The sequence below is a fragment of the Cyclopterus lumpus genome, chromosome 4 (genome assembly GCF_009769545.1).
Source record: "Cyclopterus lumpus isolate fCycLum1 chromosome 4, fCycLum1.pri, whole genome shotgun sequence".
NCBI lineage: Eukaryota > Metazoa > Chordata > Actinopteri > Perciformes > Cyclopteridae > Cyclopterus > Cyclopterus lumpus.
In genome coordinates, this window is record NC_046969.1 from 22138458 (window position 1) to 22159257 (window position 20800).

General features: G+C 42.5%; 1 protein-coding gene across 1 annotated transcript; it reads right to left on the reverse strand.

The window, feature by feature from the left end:
• Positions 1–6873: 6873 nt before the first annotated feature.
• Positions 6874–19224, reverse strand: foxq2 (forkhead box Q2). The gene is made up of 5 exons (XM_034530432.1): positions 18751–19224; positions 17699–18034; positions 13400–13419; positions 13223–13280; positions 6874–6897 (listed from the first exon to the last, which is right to left on the reverse strand). The coding sequence occupies exons 1-5, from the start codon at positions 19222–19224 to the stop codon at positions 6874–6876; spliced, it is 912 nt and encodes a 303-aa protein (XP_034386323.1).
• Positions 19225–20800: the final 1576 nt, after the last annotated feature.

Below are 20800 nucleotides of genomic sequence, written 5' to 3' on the forward strand. Positions count from 1 at the left end.
GTATATTTACTTGAATCTGGCTATTGGCAAAAGTTAAGCAGCAGTGTTTAGTAATGTCGCATTGATCAGGCCTCTGTGCAAGTCAGCGGGACGGGGCGCTGCAATGCCTCATCCCCAATCCACGCACGCGCGCGCGCACACACACATACACACAAGTGGATACAATGTGGCCTTTTGAGGGGGGGAAAAACTCAACATCTGCCTTGTTTGCCTATGGCTCTACTTTAAGTAACTGTGGTGTGTGTGTGTGTGTGTGTGTGTGTGTGTGTGTGTGTGTGTGTGTGTGTGTGTGTGTGTGTGTGTGTGTGTGTGTGTGAGAGAGAGAGATATTTACATGAATATCCATAGATGCCGGATTAAGTGTGAAAGTATACGCTCATCATTTTCATATAAATTGCAATATTGACCCCTAAACACTAAAACTCAGTAATGTGTTTGTTGTGATGCTTCTCTTCCGGTTTCTGTTGGGAGAAATATGGCCGACTTTATTCTTTCAACTTTTTGGCTTTGCCTTCAAATGTTTCCGACAAACTTTTCAATATAAATCAATGTCATGTGCATTTTGAATGTTACCCGTGTGTGTATACACCTTTTAAACGGGAGCCGTTAAAACTGCTTGTTTCACAGTCAGAGCTGCATTTTAAAAGGCTTATTAAATGTTGAAGAAAACAAACTAAAAACGAATCACTTGTGTTTGTAAAGCGTTTTCCTGCAGTTTGTTAAGGAATTAGTGTGTTGCCACAGATTATTAGTTAGGCTATAACATTTGCATTTGAAAGCGGCCATGCAATAGAGGACTGCTGGTGATCAATAGCCCTGGTGCCATATCGATCCACCCGCAGTCTGATCGATTGGCAGAATTGGGCGCACATCTCGTCTCATGCTCTTTCACTCAAAATGAAAGTCAATTTACGTGTAAAGGTTTGTAAGACAGCAGCGGCCTGTTCGCGTGCGTGCGTGAGGACTCTGAAAATATTTAGGACAACAGGTGCCCAAATAAGCCATGGCACGCCGTCCAGAAAACTGTAAAGATAAAGATGTCTGTTTGATATATTTCTATTTTCAAATAAATAGTAATATGTAGCGCACGTGTCAATATATTTAAAGGATTAGTTTAGGGGGGAAAACGTCCACGCACACACACACACACACACACACACACACACACACACACGCACCACAAAAATAAGAATAAAAACGGAAGTGAAAAATGGAGCTCGTAAGTGCCGCAGCTTTTATTTTGTCAGTTTATTTGTGGATCTAAATCTATTTTTTTGCTCGGTTCAATTTGTCCAACAACAAATGTGTTCACATAAAGTTTACCGTCTGTAAGTGTCGTGTAATTTATCGAAAATAAAACGCAATTGAGACGATAACAATTTGAGAAGGAAAAAAAATGAAAAAGTCATCATGTCGGAAAGGTCATTGAAACACTTTCAGATATATTTTTCAATTCTGACAAGTTGTTTGCGAAATAACCATCACTCCTGTGTGTTCACATGATCTCACTGCAATCAATAGAGCTACTAATCACGAACACATTCAATAAGGTATCGATCCGATTGGGCTGGATTACTAAATGTTATACGGATTAACTCGTTTTTTCACTTTATCTCGGACACCTCAACTTCTGCAGGAAAGGCCCCGGAGTGCTAATGAGGGGGCTGCATATTTATTATTGTGTTGACAGCAACAACAACAACAACAACACATTTACAGGATTAGACTTGATCATCGGGCTGTTATATTGTTCTAATTTTAGTCTTTTGCAGAATAAAAATAAAATATAAAAACTATTCATATTTTATTTATATATATATATATATATATATATATATATATATATATCAAAGCACTTGAAATAGCCAATATATAGTGAATGCTCTTTTATTTAAAGAATATTTTAAAATTATGGGGGAAAAAAATTACCAAAGAATAAAGTGAGAAGAGGAATACAAAATGAAATATACCTCATGTGCCTTATCAACATTTTATCAATGCCAACAGAAAAAGTTTCAGAGGACTTTCAATTATATTGTTTATTTAGTGTGTGTGTGTGTGTGTGTGTGTGTGTGTGTGTGTGTGTGTGTGTGTGTCAATCAATCCATTATTGTAAACGATAGGCTAGTTGTTGCAGAAATTGTATTTCATATTTAAATAATACACTTTATGTCCATGTTCCTGTATTCCTATGAATTGTATGTGTATGACGGATGTAGGTACATAAATAGAGTACGTATTTTTAAATTGATAGGAAAAGTCAATTGGCGCATGGCTGAGCAAATGCAAATGAATTGAAGTGCTTTCGGCCCATTCTTTATGTTTTGGCTTGTGTTTACGATCCATCAGTTGTCTCTTGTGTTCAACATACGCTGCAGAAATGTGTGTGTGTGTGTGTATGAATGCATTTAAGTGTAAAGCTATCACACATTAAAAATAACTCGCAGTACACGTATCCTTGATTACACACTCACACACATTCCCTTGCTTTTTAGATTCTGGATTAAAGAGATCAGTTTTCAAATGCAGATGTGTATGATAGCGTTGATCCGAGGGCCTAATATCTATACGTTTATTCTGCTTCATAGATCGTAGATTAGAATGATTATAGATTGTAATGTGCATGTATTATCTCACAAGCTAGTTAAGAGCATTATTCATTGTTCTTCTCCCCCTGCCCTCCTGGTTTTAAACCACACAGCTTTTGCTCCTCTTAAGTACTGCTAACGCTGGATTTATTAGGCTTAAAGAATAGCCTACACATCTTCCTCAAAGGGGATCAGACATTAAGTGTAGATCAAAAGGATAAGGTCTTAAAAACAGGAACAATGCTTCTTGCTCGATGCTTATTCTTATTCCCATATGGATGTTAAGGTGGGGATTGGGCATAGACCACTTTAAACAGCCTTTTGTTTCAAATTATATTCACACAATCAACAATGATTTTCATGGCCACAGGGGTTTATTATGCTCCACACATTTTATTGCATTCATTTGGCACCAACATAACAGTTGTTTTAATTTGGTATTGAAAGAAGGTATTTTTTAATTTTTTTTATAATTCTGCAGCTGGATTGTTTAAGCAAAAACACACAAAAAAACACACAGCAAGAATACTTTGTGCATGAGCCAAAATATCCTGGAAGTGTTTTCTTCTTCTTGTTTCTTCCTCCGTGTTGTGGAGACGGAAAACAGGAGGCGGAGATACATTTAAAGTGCAGGCTGTGCTTTTTGTATTTTCACAGAGACGGCTCACACGTATGAAACGGTGACACAGCTTCAGGGAAAGTGATGGAGCGCTTTGTAGCGTACACACACACACACACACACACACACACACACACACACACACACACCGAACAGAACCGGTGACCTACTGCTAGTCATCCTGGCTCTCATATCAAACATTTCTTTTTTTCCCGGTGTGCAACAACTGCAGCACATGTTTTTGTTTTTTTAGATGATATAAATAGTGAAAAATCTCTCTGCCAGTATCGTTCTGATATCTTGTAAATCTTTTTTTATTTTCATCAGCCGAGGAGTGAAACCTCACAGTCAGGGTATAAAAGGGAAGCGTGTATCAGTCAGAATAAATGTGGAATCAAGTACAATTGGCTTTTGCTTAACCCCCCCACCACCACCAACACCACCAACACCACCAACACCACCACCACCCATGCGTGCCCCCGTCCTTCCACCCTCCTCCCCTAGTGAAACTCCCACCCTCCACACCCGATAGAGCACCCGTTGCTAAGCGACAGAGGGAGAGATGGATTGAGGAGACATAGTCGATCAATTCTACAGAGAGGGAGAGAGGGAGAGAGGGAGAGAGGAAGGGAGGAAGGGAGGAGAGAGAGAGAGAGAGAGAAGAATGCAGAGTGATTGCAGTCGCACTGAGGCTCCAGTTCGGGCTGAAGACGCTCTTTTGAAACATCTATCTTTGTTAACTGTATCGTGCCTCCGAAAATAAATCCATCCCTGCAGCTGTCCACCCTTCCATCTTTGTCCAAGTGCTTTACTTTAATACTTTTATCACTACAAATTACAGTCCGCACAAGCAGCCTGTATTTAATATTCCCTCACTCAAAAGAGAGTTAATTGTATATTGCATGCACTCTTTCTCTCCGGGCTCCCTCTCTTTCTCCATTAGTTGCTGCACACACACACACACAAACATGCAGATGCCTGGCAATACCACATGCCCCTCCGTGTGTGTGTGTGTGTGTGTGTGTGTGTGCTGGGTGTTGAGCGCATCGACTGAGTATCGATCCCACCACTCACCTCCCTGCAGTCAGCTCTTGTCCTACATAGCATGCCCTGTCTGATTTCTCCCTTAATGGCTTTTATCCAGCTCCAATCTTTATTTAAACTGAAAAGGAGGAATTAGCACCCACTTCTATCCTAGTCTCTCTTACCTTTTCTTTTCACTGTCATCTCGGAGCAAGTATCGGCAACTATCGCTCCACTGACCCGTCTCCCTTCCTCCCCTCGGCTATATGACTGCATTCCCTCTCGGAAATGTGCAGTACAGTATGTCAACTCTACTGTTTGGTGCTAATTCTTTACGTGCATCATGTACACGTAGGCATGCAACTAACACAGATTTATATTGTCCATTAATCCTTCGAATGCCATAAGAGCGTGGGCTATAAAATATCAGAAATTACAGAATTAAATGTGTTCCAAAACCCGATGATGCTCAATTTGCAATCATGTACGATAAAGAACGCCAGAATCCTTCATTTTAGGGTCATTTTGCTTGAAGAATGACTAAATTGATACCCATTGTTTTTCTGCGGCGTATTCCTTTTCTAAAGTTTTTCTTAAAACAATAATCTCATATGTATATTGTAGAGTTATTGGTGACTTTAATCATTTCTTTTGTTGTATTATGTGCACAACTAAAGAATAAAAGTGAAGAAACATACAATTACATGGGAAATGGGATGGAAAAAGAAACCCACCGATAACACATGAAAACAAAGACAGCTGTATGTGTTTACAACAAAGCGACATATTTTCTTTTGATATCTAACAGGGAAAAAATGCTTGCATACACATTTCATATCTCATTTTCGTATACTGTTATATTGGAGGTGAAGAAACTCCTATTATTTTAATATGAGTGATGGGGGACCAAAGTTCAGTCAAAGACAATATGACGCTTCAGCATTCCGAGTGTTTTTTTAGTACAAAATGTACAGAGAATTCTTTCAATGAACTTTAATGCATGCGAGTATTGTTTTTTGATAGTGAAATCAGAAACAATTGTCAGCTATATCTCCTTTAACGGCCGCAGCTCTCTATGCACACTGTATCCAAGTGTTATTTGAATCAAACCTCATTGATCAATTCTAAACGGGGTCACTTCAAGTTATTTAAGATGTTTATATCCTCGTTCTGGATCGTCATGGCAACAGGGCAGACATCTCGGGCCCTCGAACAAGCTGCGTTTTACGCTGCACAGACTATACGTTTCATATTGATGGCCTTTCCTTATTGTGATCAGCCAGCCGCGGCCCGGGGAGGAACCCTCTGCGTGCCGTCATCCCCTTTTCGATTTGATTTGTTGCTCATAGAGGGAAGTGATGGGAGAGACTCTTATCTCGGCCGAGCAGAAACAAGCCATACCAAATCAGACACATCGGACTATCTGTGCTGGCACACACAATGGGGATTAATTGATCCCCTAATACCACAGATAAATCAATTCCTTCCCCCCCTGAGCTCTCTGGCCAATTGGACGGCCTCACCATTTGATCAACAGAGCATCTCTAGCCAATGGGAGGAGGCTTGCAGGCTGACTGACCAGCGGCACAGAGGTGAGCCCGAAAAAAGAGGTTAGCGGGAGAGGGAGTCCATCAGAAAGCCATTGGCAGCGGGGAGTGAAAGCCTGAGTGTACAGCGATCCACAGAGAGCACAAACGTGCACAGAGGTGGGGCGAAGCAGGCATAACAAGGTATTAATAGCACCACATGGGTTGTTGGTCAAGAAGTGGGATTTAGGCACGTGCAAGGACTGAAAGAGGAATTGGGCTCATTTGAAGACGTGAAAGGCAAACGGATCAATAAGTGTCGATTAAAAATATATAAAAATGAGAGTTTTAGATAACATCCATGTGTTCTCGACGTTACACCCTCAATAAAACACGTCTTTTTGAAGCCGATCTCGTTACACGGAGCTCCATCCTTTGGTAAAGACATCAGCCATTTTCTCAGTTACCCCATCTTATCTCCACCCTGGTTTGATCCATCTCCATTAGACTCTCCCTCACACATCCCACCACCATCACTCTCACTCTTTCACTTCTTTTGTATCTCTCCCACCCAATCGTTCTCTTATCAGCACCTTGGCATTTCTGTCTTTTCCCACAAACACTGTTTTCCTCATGCGGCTCATATAATAACAGGCTAAAAATATTTTTTCTTCTTTCCAATATTGATTTTGCCTCGTAGCATTGTCTATGGAGAGAGAGAGAGAGAGAGAGAGGGGAGAAAGACGGGAGAAAGACAGAGGGCGGGGGAGAGAAATGAAGTAGAAACAACTGGAAAAAGAATTACTTTCTACGTATGTGGTAATGCTCTCACCTTTCCTATTTCACTCGAGTGGAGAACCACACTCCGCTTTACTTCAGTGCAATACCTTTCAATTTAAAGGTAACTGCATTTACTGAGATCCTTTCTCAGCAGCTTTCCACCACTCGACCTCACAGAGCACCAAAGCACTCACGCGCTGTACGCTTTTAATAATAACCCGCTGAAATTAGAGAAAACCTTACCACTGCAAACATGCTCCAGATCAGCTTTTCAGGGAAAATGGTGGGCTCTTTTGGCACTGGTGTGTAATGGGAATGGAGAGAGTTGATCAATAGGCTATTGATCGTAGCTGGCCAGAGTCTGGGGAATTGAGAGTGAGAATAGAGGGGAGTTGGGGTGGGGGTTGGCTCCAGGTTGAATTTTTTTTAAATGCTCTATTTCAGAGATGACAAATAGTGTATTTGAAAAGGGAGAGACAAAGACGGAGCGTCATAAAGAGATGGAGAAAGAGTCTCTGCTTGTTGTGCTCTCCGAGCCGAGAGCTGAGACCTCCCTGTTTCCCAGAAGTTACAGTGTTTTTTTGGACGAGAGCTGCTGAACTACAAAGACAAAGGGAGCAGGGACTTCTCAGGCTACAGTAGCTGGTGTGCATTCTGGCTGGAAGAGGAGGAGGAGGAGGAGGAGGAGGAGGGGGGCTTATTATAAAAAAGAAAAGAAAAAAGAAATCCCTCAGATCTCCAAGACTGTGCTTTAAAAGCAGCACGCAGGCGAATGGATTCAGTCAGAATCCTGCAGCTAACGTTACATTTAGCCTCAAATCTACACTCAAGCTACACATTAATGCAGATCGTGTACTCTTCAGTTCCTGAATTCTTGCCAATATCGTATTTCTCTGGCCACGGCAAGCCATATCTGAACACTCAAAGTCACCAACGTTAACTTCTTATAGAGGACTAACCTGCAGGCGCAGGGCCCTACCAGTACCTGGTCCCTCTTTGTACACATTAAAGTGGGTCAAATGAGTACAGGTAGTCTAGAAACCTTAAAGATGCCACTTGGTGCATTTCGATAAGTGTTGCAATGGCAGGTATCTGATTTATATATTTTTTGATAAAAATTTTTACACATGCTTTTTCTGTCCATAAATTATTGCCGTCATGTCTATTTGTTTTAAATGTTTTTGATATCCCAGAAACACTTTGAGAACGGTTGCTTATTTGAGAGAAAACCGGGATCTTTCATAAGAGAGCAGCATCACACTGTAATATGAGGCCGGTTATTTTGAGGATGCCAGTTATAGGCTTGTGCGCAAAACAGAGTACTTAAAAAATAAATTTTTAAAAATCGGACAAACGAGAGGTGAATATTATATTCCCGTTTTTCCAACTGCTGCTTAAAAATCCTGGGTACGAGTAACAGCACCGTTGAATAATTCCCAGCTTCATGTTCTGTTAACATACAGGCTCGTAAAACATGTGTAAACAAGCTGGAAGTATCAATTTTGAAGGTCGCTCAACTCAACTGCAGGCGATGGAAAGCAGTTAGAGCACTAGTCTGTTAACACCCCCGAGAGAAACCTATACCTCAGTAAAAAAATTCAGCTGTAAATAATGTATTGAATGCAAACTTAAGGTCCACGGGGAGATATGGAAGGGCTCATTACTCTTTTAGTTTTTGCTGGGCTTTTACATGAGCTCTCAACCATCTACTCCAGATGCTCCCTCTCCGTTTTGATTTAAAGATGCTTTTACCTGCGGATATTGTTATGGATATAGGTATTGTTTTTTTATTTTTATTCTCCGCACATCGCCCTGAGGTTCGAATGAAGGCTGTTAACTCGTGCACCCACCTACATGCTCTGTGCCCTGTTAAGGTTATTGTATGAGTGTGCGTGTACATGTGTGTGTGTGTGTGTGTGTGTGTTATCTGTGCCGGTAGTTGAGGTGAATGTGCGGCCTGCGTCTGTGTGTGTGTGTGTGTGTGTGTGTGTGTGTGTGTCCTGTCCGGGGCGCATTGATCTCGAGGCAGGATGTCAAACATTTTAACGCTGATCTTGTCCTTGTTATTGCCTCGCACAGCCGGGTTGTTAATGCATTAAAAATCGTTTGTCCCTATCTTTCCAAACGTATCTCGCCCTACTGCCCTGAGCAACACAAGAATACCCCCTCCGCTGTAACATACACACCACTCCCCGGGCCCCCTCCTCCACCCCCCGCCACCCTCTGTTTCTAACCACGTCCTTCCATCCTCCGTCTCAATCAATCTTTACGACACCTGGTTGCATCTCTCTAATGTTTCCGGACTCGACCGTATCCCCGTTCAAAAATTCTTAATTAAGCCCGTTCTGTATGTTTACCGTTGGGCAAATTACAATCTGACAGGGCTAATAAAACAACATTGGAGCGAGAAGGCCCGAGAGGAGCAAGTGCTACGACCCTCACCTCTTTCACCTGTCTCTATCTCCAGCTCAGCTTATCTCCCTCCATCCCCACCTCGCCGTATCTCCCTATTTTCTACCTCACAGGTTTCGAGGAGGAAAAGGGGAGGGGATGGGAGGAAGAGGCGCTGGTTTGGCACCAGTTGGTCCGGATCTTATATCCATCGCTGTCAACGCGACTGTTTGTTTAAAATGCTCACATGTCGACATATCTTGGTAATGCCGTTCACTCTACTTGCTTCTCATCTCTTGATTATTAAGATTCATGATGCTGCCTGCCTGCATGTCAACTCTTACAGATATGAGTCATATACCTATGTTCACATCAGCATCTTTCTTCATTTAGGTATTGACTCATGCACTGTTCTCACATTTTTGCAATCCATAGCCCACACAGTGTGTGTGTGTGTGTGTGTGTGTGTGTGTGTGTATTACGTCTCTATTCCTGTACAGTTTTGTCTGCTAACTCGAGAGCTGCCATTTGCTTTATGCTAAAGCATGATGGAGAGGGAGGCCGTGTCACAAGGAGTTCTTCAGCTGCTCGGCTTAATGTTGGACACCGGAGAACCAAATAAAATGACCGTAGTAATCATAACGTACACATAAACAGTATGTAGAACCACAGGAGTGACGCGAAGGAAATCAAATGCCAAATAGAAGAGTTATTACAGCCGGAGCGCTTCTGCGACCAAAATCAATACTGCACACTAATTCTACGCAGGTTTTTTGAGCATGTGGTGTGTTCGTAGTGTAGATGAGTGACGAGAGGAAGTCCTTTAAACTCGAAACTAGATGGGACGCATACTAAACAGGGTTGTGTTTCAGTACGCGGTCAATGAGTAATAATATCCCGCCATGCCATGGTGACATTACAAAGTTGCAGTTTGATGTTTGGCGAGTACTTTAGAAACCTTTTTTAAATGTTTTATTGTTATATATTGTTAATTCTCTTTACATCCAGACAGTAATCAATACATCAAATATCTCGGTATCCGGTGGCAGGACTTTAATAAGTCCGTCCAGTCATTTAAATAGTAAAATGATTGGTCACCAACATCAAACTGTACACATCCACCATAGTCCATGGGCTCTGTTATCCCCATAGAGAACGTCTGTTACTGGTATTGCTTTATAGGGTATTAAAGTCCACATATGTCTTCACTAAACTGTAGTAATACTGAATCTTAAAGATGTCCACTTACTTTAAATTTACTTTACATTGCATACCGACTTCTGCCCTCTCAGCTGTTGTTGGAGTGGATTGGCATTCCGCTCTGATCTGAACTCACCGTGACTCATCCCACCTCCGCCGGCCACGACCTCCTGTTTCCAAAATAGCGGTCAGCCTGGTTCTCTCCTGATCAACTGGATTGGCCGGCAGCACACTGGAGCTAGCTTACTGGCTCGTTAGCCCGGCTAGGCGACAGGAAAAACGTGATAAACCATTTCAAATGTCTTCAACACAATAGGTACACAATCATTTACCAGACAGTGTTTAACCATATGGCTTAAATTGTGCTCATATTTGTGTAGAAAACGTGTTTTCTTACTTTTAGACTAGTTTAAGTTTAGACTTCCGTTTAAACGTCGCTAGTTATGAGGCATTTCTTATAGGTTTGGCAGGTTCAGTTCCCAGCTCTGTCACACAATCACACTGAATACCAACTTTCTCCCCAAATGTAAGTCACCAACTAAATTCCATTCACCTCCATTGTATTGGGGGTGGCATCAGAAATCTCAGAGGCGGACATTTTGAAATCTAAATAAATAAAGCCAAAGCCATCTCGCCTGGCCGGATACCAGTAGAGCTATAAGCGAGACCCCTTAAAGCTCCCCCAAACCAGCCAAACACACCTCTCAGAACTGAACCCAGTCAAAGCAAAGCCAACAACACCTGATTCAACCACAATCTGATCTGCTTCTCTGTAGAGAAACGTCGTAAACAGGAAATGTACATGACGATTACATACGTTAATCACCAGTAGAGTCAATCCCAAAAGATGTGTGACAAAAACTAGACATTTTGAACAATGTATACACAAGTGTTGTGTCAAGGTTGACGTGTTTTAGTGTGTGTCCGTGAGAGTGACGATGTATGCCCGGTGTGTGTTCTGCCGGCTGTATGATGCATTACATCACCTGACAGGTGCAAAGCCCTGTGGGATGGCACTGTTGAATCTTACACTCGGCCGAACATATACAGCACATCAGAGGTGTAACAAATCCATTCCTGACTGCCAGAACCTTTCAAAAAGTTTCTGTGCCTGTGAACAACACATCATCAGGTTTCCACACCTCAGTGTTGATGTGTGTCTTTACACACAGATGAAGTGGAGCCTCAGACAGACGTGTGTGTGTGTGTGTGTGTGTGTGTGTGTGTGTGTGACTTTGCAGGAAGAGAATGGGATTCGCAAAAGTCTGCGGAGTTGAATCGGCAGCGTGTGTGTGTGTGTGTGTGTGTGTGTGTGTGTGTGTGTGTGTGTGTGTTTCTGTGTGAAGCGTCCGCGTCTCAATGGCGTCTTTAGAGAGGTTAATCAGAGGAGAGGTTGAGGAGAGTGTCGGGAGTGTCGGGCGGGCTCTGGTGAAGAGACCTCAAGCCCTCTCTCTTTCTGTGTTGACACCTCTTAACCTTAGTCTATCATCTCTCACACTCACACACTCCACTTCTATTGACACTCGCTACTCCGCAGCTCTCCAAAGACCCGAGGAGAATCCACTACAGTGATTGTCCGTGAGAGGTGAGCCGGCAGAGAAAGAAAGCGTTATATAATGCGCCGACATACAGACAACAAGATGTGAACGGATTGAGTGGTTGTTTCTTTTCATTTGGCGCTCCTGGATGGATACGAGACCAAATAATTGCACACAGATCAACAAATTGAACAAATCTGCCGCCTCCCCGACAGAAAACCCTGAAATCTCGGCATGCATTCATTTGTGAATTTATGTTTTTCCTCTTTGTCTTCTCGCACCAGAAAGTGTAGAGAAGCCGTGTGTCCACCACTGTCACTGGCGAATGTAAGTGGGGTCAGGAGCTCAGGGTCAACTAAGAAGAGGTCAAAGGTCATAGAGCAGTGGGTCTTGTTAAAATACCTTTTAGCCTCCTTCAGGGATATTATGTAATGGCTGTGGGGAATAGGTTAGGTTGACTGTTGTGTGCTGGACGCCGGATGATATATGTGTTCTGCTTTATGCCAGGTGTGTATTCACGACCCTTTTTAAGAAATCAGGATGCAAAGGAAGTGCCAGGAGGTCAAGAGGGGTCACGTGTAAGAGGTCGCATTTATATGTGTTTTGGAACGTGCATCTTCCAGCAAGCGCTCATCTCGTATAACACCTCCTGAGATACCAGGACAAAAAGGTTTTCTTTTGTGTGACTAATTAAAATCGTCAAAAGCTCCACGTCTCTCCCTCCCCGGCTAAACCCGAAGAGGTTTGCGGAACACTGGGTTGTGCTGATCAATATATTGGAGGCATTTGAATATCAATACAATGAGCGTGCTGTCTTCAATCTTAATTTTTAATATGGTGATAATAACTGTATTAATTTTCATAACTTTCATTCAATAGCTTTGGAATATGAGCGATGATGGCCCATTTCTTCTCGGGCGAATATGCATCTCTCTCCTCTGTGTTGCCATTGATCACCCCCCCCCCCGCCGTGCCGATTCTCCCCCTCGCTTTGTCCTCCAGTCCCTCCCTCTTTCCTTCCCTTCACACCATTGCGCTGTAAAATTCATCCTTATTCCAGCGTTTCAGCAAGCTAACTGTGCTTTTATCATTCCAGAACTGTTAAATTAATAAATTGATATTGACGAGCTATCAGCCGGGGGGGATAAATTATTTGGATGCAGAAGGCTATAGGTCACATGACTTTTTGTACCCACGATTCTGTAATTATTCCCAACGAGAAGAATCCCGGTGTGGTGCATTGCCCTCCCCCCCCCTGGAAATGAACAAACATGCACACACACACACACACACACACGTGCATGCACACACACACCATCACATGAAGAACTATAAATATCCTCACATCCACTGGATTGCACGGGCCATGGGACTACTGATGATCATTACTGCTATCATAACCATCATGATACAGGATGTTAGCGATTGCATTTTTATCATCACGAAAATCATACACTAAAATCTGAAAGTGGGCGAACCCAGAACGTGGAGCAGCATTGAATGCAAATCATGCGCTATTGAGCCTCGCATTGCCGTGAGCGAATGAGCGGGCTATACCTGCTCAAAATGTAACAGTGTGGGGTCAACCTCCTGCAGCTCAGGGTCTTCTTCGGCTCTGTACAACAAAAATGCAAATGAGAGGTGAAAACTGTGGGAGGGGGAGGGGGCGGGGGGGCGAGCATGTCAGAGTGCCAATCATGGAAGTGCTCTTGTTGCCCTCCGGCCATCGCTGACCTTCTGACCCTGGCCATGGCCTAAATGTCAGAGGTCACCAACAAGGGTCAGTGCGAATCACTGCAAGACCCTGGCCAGGGATGCATCGCCATGGCAACACTCCACTCACTTCAGAGAAGGAGAGAGGTGTGTGTGTGTGTGTGTGTGTGTAGGATGGGGGGGGGGGGGAGGTTGCATTCTGTATGCTGAAATCTTGCATACGGAAACACACGTATATGCACACATACCAGGTTGAGTGTCACATCTGTTTTTTGTTGTTGTTTTTTGTTACACTGGGAGTCAAGCTGCCCCCATGTTGGTTTCCAGTGAACCGACTCACAGCTGGGCGAAATCCCAAGAAGCATGAACACTGGTTTGCCACCTCCACATTCACTACTCGGCCTCCTCTAGAGTCCATATTTCATCTGCTAAGATGGCTGCACCACACCTGCCATTCTGCTCCATTACATGGGTCAAAGTGTCCCCACACAGGGAAGTAGCCTATAGCCGGGAAGAAGTATCATTTTGGAAACTATTTGTGTCAAGGAATAATAACAGTGGGAGGGAATACGATATTATTTCATAAGTGCACAAATGATAATTCATGTTGTGCTTAATTAGCATGCTACATATCTTATTTTTAAGAGGACTAACTGACTTTGGGTTAAATAAAATAAAAACTTTTTCTTTTTTTTTTCTTTAAAACGTTGCCCCGTCCACTGACAATGAAATGGTCATAATGGTGCTGGAGATATTCGCTTGCACCTTGCGCCATCTAGTGGCCGGATCAGACCGCTTCCTGGGCGCTGCTGCTCGTGCTCCTCGGCGTGGTGAAAGATGGGCGGGCGGGCGGGTTTGGTGGGAGGAGGAGGAGGAGGAGGAGGAGGAGGAGGAGGGGGGGGGGGGAACCCCACTAGTCTGCTTTTGTCTCCCGGGAGCTCCGGTCGATGCCTCGTCCCACCATATGTCTGATCGCAGCTGCCAATCAACAGGTCAACGCGACCCCGGGGAGGCAGACACTGGTGGGGAAGAGATCAAACAGTGGACCTCGGGGATGACAGATGCAGATGAAAAAAAAAAAAAAAAGGCAATAAAACATTGCTTCAAAGATGGCAACGGTGCACTAGGAGGCAAATTATTGTTAACAGTAATCTGCAGAATAGCGCCTCGCATTCTGATCGATTGACTATTATGGAGCCTTTGAAGCCGCGGTAACGCCGGGCTATTGTTCACGGTGGGACACGACCAGAAAATAGCAGCTGGTTTTGATTCAACTATGGCGCTTCCTAAGCCTTAAATACTACTTACTTCTACGCAATCATGCTTCATAATAGACGTGCAATTTGGACTCCTCGAGGCTTTGGGCCTATTGAGAGTTGTTCACACATCCAGTGGCAGTTGAAACGCTTCTGAGGGGAAAAGGCGAATTAGGGGAAGTCCAACACATGGCAAAAAAATAAAATAATTTAAACACGTGGTTGTCAATGAATTACCTTATACCGCCTATACTTCTAATATAACTTTTTTTAAATTAGTGGCCATTTATATTATTTTTTTTATTATCGGGCCTAATAATATTAATTAATGGTTTACAGATTACAGAACGGCCCTAATGTTTTTATAATACTCTTTTTTTACAGTTTACCTCAAATAAACTGCAGCAATCTCAGTCAAACTAAATAAAAATGAAAGAATGATATGGATATAAATTAGTGCTCGGACACAATTCTTATCACTTGATTGGTTACTACTTTTGAATAAAAAAAATTAAAAAACAGTTGAACATTAGTAATTAAGACATTATTCATCAACAATGACTTATTACCATTAGGTGTGTTAGAGCTCTAACTGGTCATTGGTCTGAAGACAGGTCAAGATATCAACCAAATGCCAAATCAATTAATTAAAGATATGTTGTTTGTAGAGCTAAAAGTGGGCTTTGAGACATGTGAACAACGTATTATAATATTTAGACCCTACCCCAGATGTTGAATGATGTCCATTAGATGTTCCTGTCGTCATTATTCTTCTTTAAATGTATTTATTTATTAATTAAATTCATGCCATACATTTATCTCAAGTTATTTGCATATAGGTGTAATTTGTGTAAGTGTAACCAGCCAGAGTCACTGATTAAACGTCCAATACATTTAATGTAATAATCAGCCAGACAAAAGCAGAGATATACTTCACTCGTGTGTTAAGTGTTGGGTTAAATCATCTACAGTAATAAAATATATATTCACACAAAAATGAGCTACAAGCTGAAAACCAACATCTTCCTTTTCCCCGTGCATCTCTTTGATCTATATCTGCCGGATCGGGCTTCATCCATTCATGTTGTACGTTGAGTCCACAGTCAAATCAATGAGATGCATGTGTACGCTGAAGGGAATCAGCTTTGGAATGCTGCTGTAAATGTGTTGTATTAAAACACGGCCATAATGTTTCATCGCCATCTCAGCAGGACTGATCTTCTTACCTCACTCTCTGCTAATCAGGAACAAATCTTTGTGCCTTAATCTACGGCCCCCTGCACCCCTCCGCCCATCCCATTAGATTAACTAAATGACATGCACATATGAGCGCACAGAAACACACACACACACACACACACACACACACACACACACAGCTCATGACCTCAATCTCTTTCTCCTCGAAAGGTATAGTTAATTACAATTGTGTGTGAGTTTGTTGCATATCAGTGATTTATATTTGAAGTGTTTCAGAAGGAAATAACTCTTTATGGTACATGTAAATAACAAATATCACACACTCCGCACTGATTTTGTTATTTGGACAATTGTGTGCGTGTTACTGCACGAGTTTTAAGAGTTGTATGTGTGAATAGTAAACTCTTGCAGGGTGTGTGTGTGCGTGTGTGTGTGTGTGTGTGTGTGTGTGTGTGTGTACAGCAAACATATGCAACCAAATTAAAGCCTTAAAGCTGGTGAATTGAAGAGGATTTGATGCAGAGAGCAATTCATGGGAATTAAGCAAATTAGGTCTCCAATTAGCTGCCGACATTGAAGAGGAAGATTTGGTGAACAAAAAATTAATTAGATGGATTTGTCATTGTTCTAATGAGCATAGCCAGAAAATAACTGTTGTGAATAACTCCCTCTCTCTCTCTCTCTCTCTCTCTCTCTCTTAAGCTTCATCCTTCTGACATATTGTTTGTCGGTTTAGAGTCTAATTTCATGTCAAGTATTGCCTTATTCAAATATTCAATAATTTGCAAATAGGAAGCCCACATGCGCAGGGACAAACAAACTTCCAAAAAGTCAATGTATGACCTAATCCTCTCAGGCTGGAGCACTGTGGATGTAAATGCCAACCTTTCCAAGTCAGAGAGGAATTTCACTATGGATGTGAGAGCCAGACGGGTTTAAATTGACGTTGTTCTTATTATGGAAGTATTTTGTCATCTTATCACTGAACTGTTCCTGCTTTGGAGATAGTTCCAGTTATTATTTTCAGGGTGTCCTTTAATCACATGTGATTTTTTTTTCAGATTTATTTTCACAGTGACTTTGTATTTATTTCATTGGTTCTTTTTTATAAAAACATAGAGTCCCTAAAAAAGCACTCCCACCTCTCTAATAAATTAGCGTCCCATCCCCTCTCTCTCTCTCGCTCCCTGCCTCCTTCCCTTTCCTCTGCTTCCTTCATCCCTGACCTCCCGTGGTCTTCCTCTTTCTGCAGCAGCGGTTATGGATTACACTGTGTGATAAGCTTCCTATTTCTTGAAACTATTGGGGATTGCTCAGATTATCTGGCCTCATATCCTTGGGAGTCGGCTTTGGAAAGCCCGATTTTAGTCTCTTAAGGCAGAAGATTTTGCATCCCGACAGCTTTGACTAATTAGCATCTAACACCGGGAGGTATTTTAGCAATGGGCTCACTTTTAGTGCTATACAGACACACACACGCACACACACACGCACACACACGCACACACACACACACACGCACACACGCACACACGCACACACAAATCACAACTAAGGCAGCTGAGTCAAAAAAATCCCAAGGTGTTGAATTCAATATAATTTAATGAGATTATAACAAAACATTGTGTGTTTTTCATGTTCTAAAAACATTCAGAATACAAATGAAAGAATTGCGAAAGAAGTCATTGAACGACCTAACATCACTTTAGTTAGTCCACTTCGATTCCTTTATCACGTTTTCATTAGCAAATAATACTCTAACATTTCTCTTTTACCCAACAGTAATTCAGGGTCGAACTGTGCGTACAGTACAAACTGTTCACTCTCAAAGTACAGAGGTATGAAGCCTCGGGTGGAAGCCCACTTGTGGCTGAATGCTGGACCAGGGCCAATAGAGTCTGGGAGCCAAGCAGGACAGAGGGAGCGTTTGGGCTTGGGGGCAGCACCAGTAGGTCGTTCTGTGGGGCCGGGCGAAGGCCGGGTGGTAGGGCGAGCCCAGGGAGGGGAAGGGGAGCTGTCCGGCCACCCTGCGTACTCTCCGCCGCGCCCTCCGACATTGGTAGTCCCCGTTAGAAAAGTCCTGGTAGTTGGTTGAGTGAATCGCCCAGAAGTGGCCTTTACCGTTGTCACTGCGGCCTGCTTTGATGAAGCAATCGTTCAGGGACAAGTTGTGGCGCACGCTGTTCCTCCAGTTTTTATCCTGTTGGAGCAAGTACAGAAAAGAAAAGAAAAAAAGATTAGGCCAAAAATAAAACCTTAAACCGTAAGTAAGAGTTAAACAATGGACGTCCCCAATTGAAAATTAACACAGGTGGCGGTTAAGTATCGCTGATCCTCGGCCAGGATGTCACCTTGTCTTGTTGTTGGCAGGACGCGCCATAGCGTGTCAAGAACGTATATGATCGCAACACCCTCGGTTACCTTTTCAGCACGTCAAAACCAGCGAACGACTTTAATCCGCCGGGCTACGTCCAATCTGTTGTTGCACCTGGTTAAGGCAGAGGCGTTTTCGCAACCTAGCAACAGGATTACTTTATTTGTGAATTCGCCAACAAGCAGATCACCTAATTGCCTAACCACTCAGACAGATTACCTGTGCCAAGTAGGTTGCTTCGCTCGCGAGGAAAATGGCTGCCGGGTTATTTTTCAGCAACCGAAAGAAACACGTGGAAACACTTTAGGCAAACACGAACTCCTGTTATCTTTCTCGTGGCCATCTTACCGAACGCCCGTGACGAGTTTACAAAGTAACGCAGCGTGATTCTGTTCTAAATAGTCGTACGTGTGTAACTTGAGTACGTCCGTCTCCTGGGTCGTAGTTTTTTTACCTCCCTTTATCCCCCGGTTTGACTTTCTGAATCTCTCCACATCTATTGTGGTCTTGCCAGTAGTGAGAATAACACAACGTGAACATACCTTACTCTTGAAGTAAGGGTAGTGGTCCATGATCCACTGGTAGATGTCACATAGCAGCAGCTTCTTCTGCTCCGACGCCAGGATCGCCTTGGAGATGAGTGCGATGTACGACTGGTTGGGTTTGTCCGCGGACTTCTCCGGACCGCTGCCGGTAGATGTGGTGGTGGTCACTTCCTCCTCCCCCTCCTCTTGTTGCTCTTCATCCCCCTCCTCTTCTTTGACTTTCCTTTCTTCAGTCTCTGCCCCTGACCTCTGTCGCCGCATCCCCTGTATCTCAGAGCGAATCCCCACCTCTTCGGGTTTAGGATTCTGATGATTTAGCAGGTTGTTCGCCGTCTGCTCTGCTGTGTGACTTCCTGTCGCTTCTTCTTTCGAACCTTTGACTCCTTTATTGAACAGAAGGTAGTCAATAGTGAAGCTAAGTCCCAGCCTTTCTCTGCCGCCGGTGCAGCTGCTTTTGTCCTCCATTGTCATCTCTGAATTAAGACTCATTACGGAGGTTTAATTAGAAAATGTAAAAAGTCGCTCTCCCAAAAGTCCTTCTTTTGTGCCTGAGTTTCACAGCATGACACTTTTCCTGTAAAGTGCAGGACCCCTTCATAAACTGAACGCCTCAACGCCCCTCTCTTCTTTCGCTGAAGTCTTACTGTTGACGAGATCACAGATAAAGATGAGCCTCTCAACTGTTGTTAACCTTAACGCGCTCACGAGCGACACAATCTCAACCCGTGGAAATGACGTCAGCCCGTGAGACTAAATACGGCAACGTTGTTTCGCAACACAGTTTAATTAAATGTGTTTGCCTCTCTGACAAAAAAAAAACACTTTCTCAATATCCAACGGCCTGTTTGCTCCTTGATCAAAGAGTTGTGCTTCACGGTGGTGGAGGTGTCTCTATTTATATGACTGTGAATTTATCCCTGACAGAAAGGGGCAAAGAAGGCACAGGGGAGGTCCGGGTAGGGGGTCTCAATTTAGGCGGATTATTTTTATTAACCTAAGCAAATCTTTGTAATTACGGGAGATTAAACACTCAAGAATTAGCAAGACATGGTGTGCAGAGGATGGATGCTTTACGATCAAAGGCCTTTTAGATACCACTGTTATCCTGTTAAAGTTGTTTTGTCTTATGGGGATGCTGTCCAGAGAATTACTTAAATTACCAAAGAGCAGTAATTAATGGATCACGTTCAATGTTTTGGAGACAAAACACACTCAGTCCATCTGAAAAGAGCACCAATGTACTGTGAAGACACTGGTAAAACGGATGGCTGAAACATCTCATTAATTCTTTCCCTGTTTTTGGACATAATCTGTTTTTCATCTGTGTGTTCTGTGGCCTTTATTCCAATTCTACCCATTATTCTAAAATAGACTTATTTATTGTTAGCCATTAAAAAAAAAAAGAACGTCACAAAACAGCAGTCAAGTCATATGGTTGTCTGCCTATGAATGATTTCAACAAATATCATTTAAGATAACTCTTAACATCTCAGCGATCAAAAATTAATTGCCGCTATATGCTACTTCTTTGTATTGTATAATATTGTAATCTTTAATTATGTAATGCATATTTTACTAGCAAACTGTGGTTTATTTTTCAGAAAGTATACGCTACATTTTAGTCTCTAATTGTGTGTTAGGACTCCTGACTTTCTGTTTAATGTTGAATTAAACTTTACTTCTGTAACTGTATCATTTGTGCTATAATTGTGATAATGTTTCAATGTCAACTATGAATTTACGCCATGCTTTTTTATAGGGTTTTAGCTGAAATGCAGGACAAACATCCTGCGTATTATACTTTTGAATGTTGCAATTAATTGTGTTTTTTAACCTTTTCACTCAGTTATTACTCTCTGCATTTTTACAAAGAAGAGAAGCCAAGAGTCTTTTTAACCTATAGTATGGGTTTTGATAAAGCACCAAATCCCCCTTAAAACGTGGTGTCATTCAACAACTTTGTGTAATTTGCCTGTGAATTCTCCTTAAGTAAGGATATATAAACTATTAAAATGTTTTCATCATAGCATACACATTCTGTATCTGC

Coding starts and splice junctions, on each gene's coding strand:
- foxq2 (XM_034530432.1), bottom strand. CDS start 19,224: ATGACAATGGAGGACAAAAGCAGCTGCACCGGCGGCAGAGAAAGGCTG. Junction 18,035..18,750: donor ACCCTTACTTCAAGAGTAAG/GTATGTTCACGT, acceptor TTGCTCCAACAG/GATAAAAACTGGAGGAACAG. Junction 6,898..13,222: donor CACTGTTACATTTTGAGCAG/GTATAGCCCGCT, acceptor TCAATTCCCCAG/ACTCTGGCCAGCTACGATCA.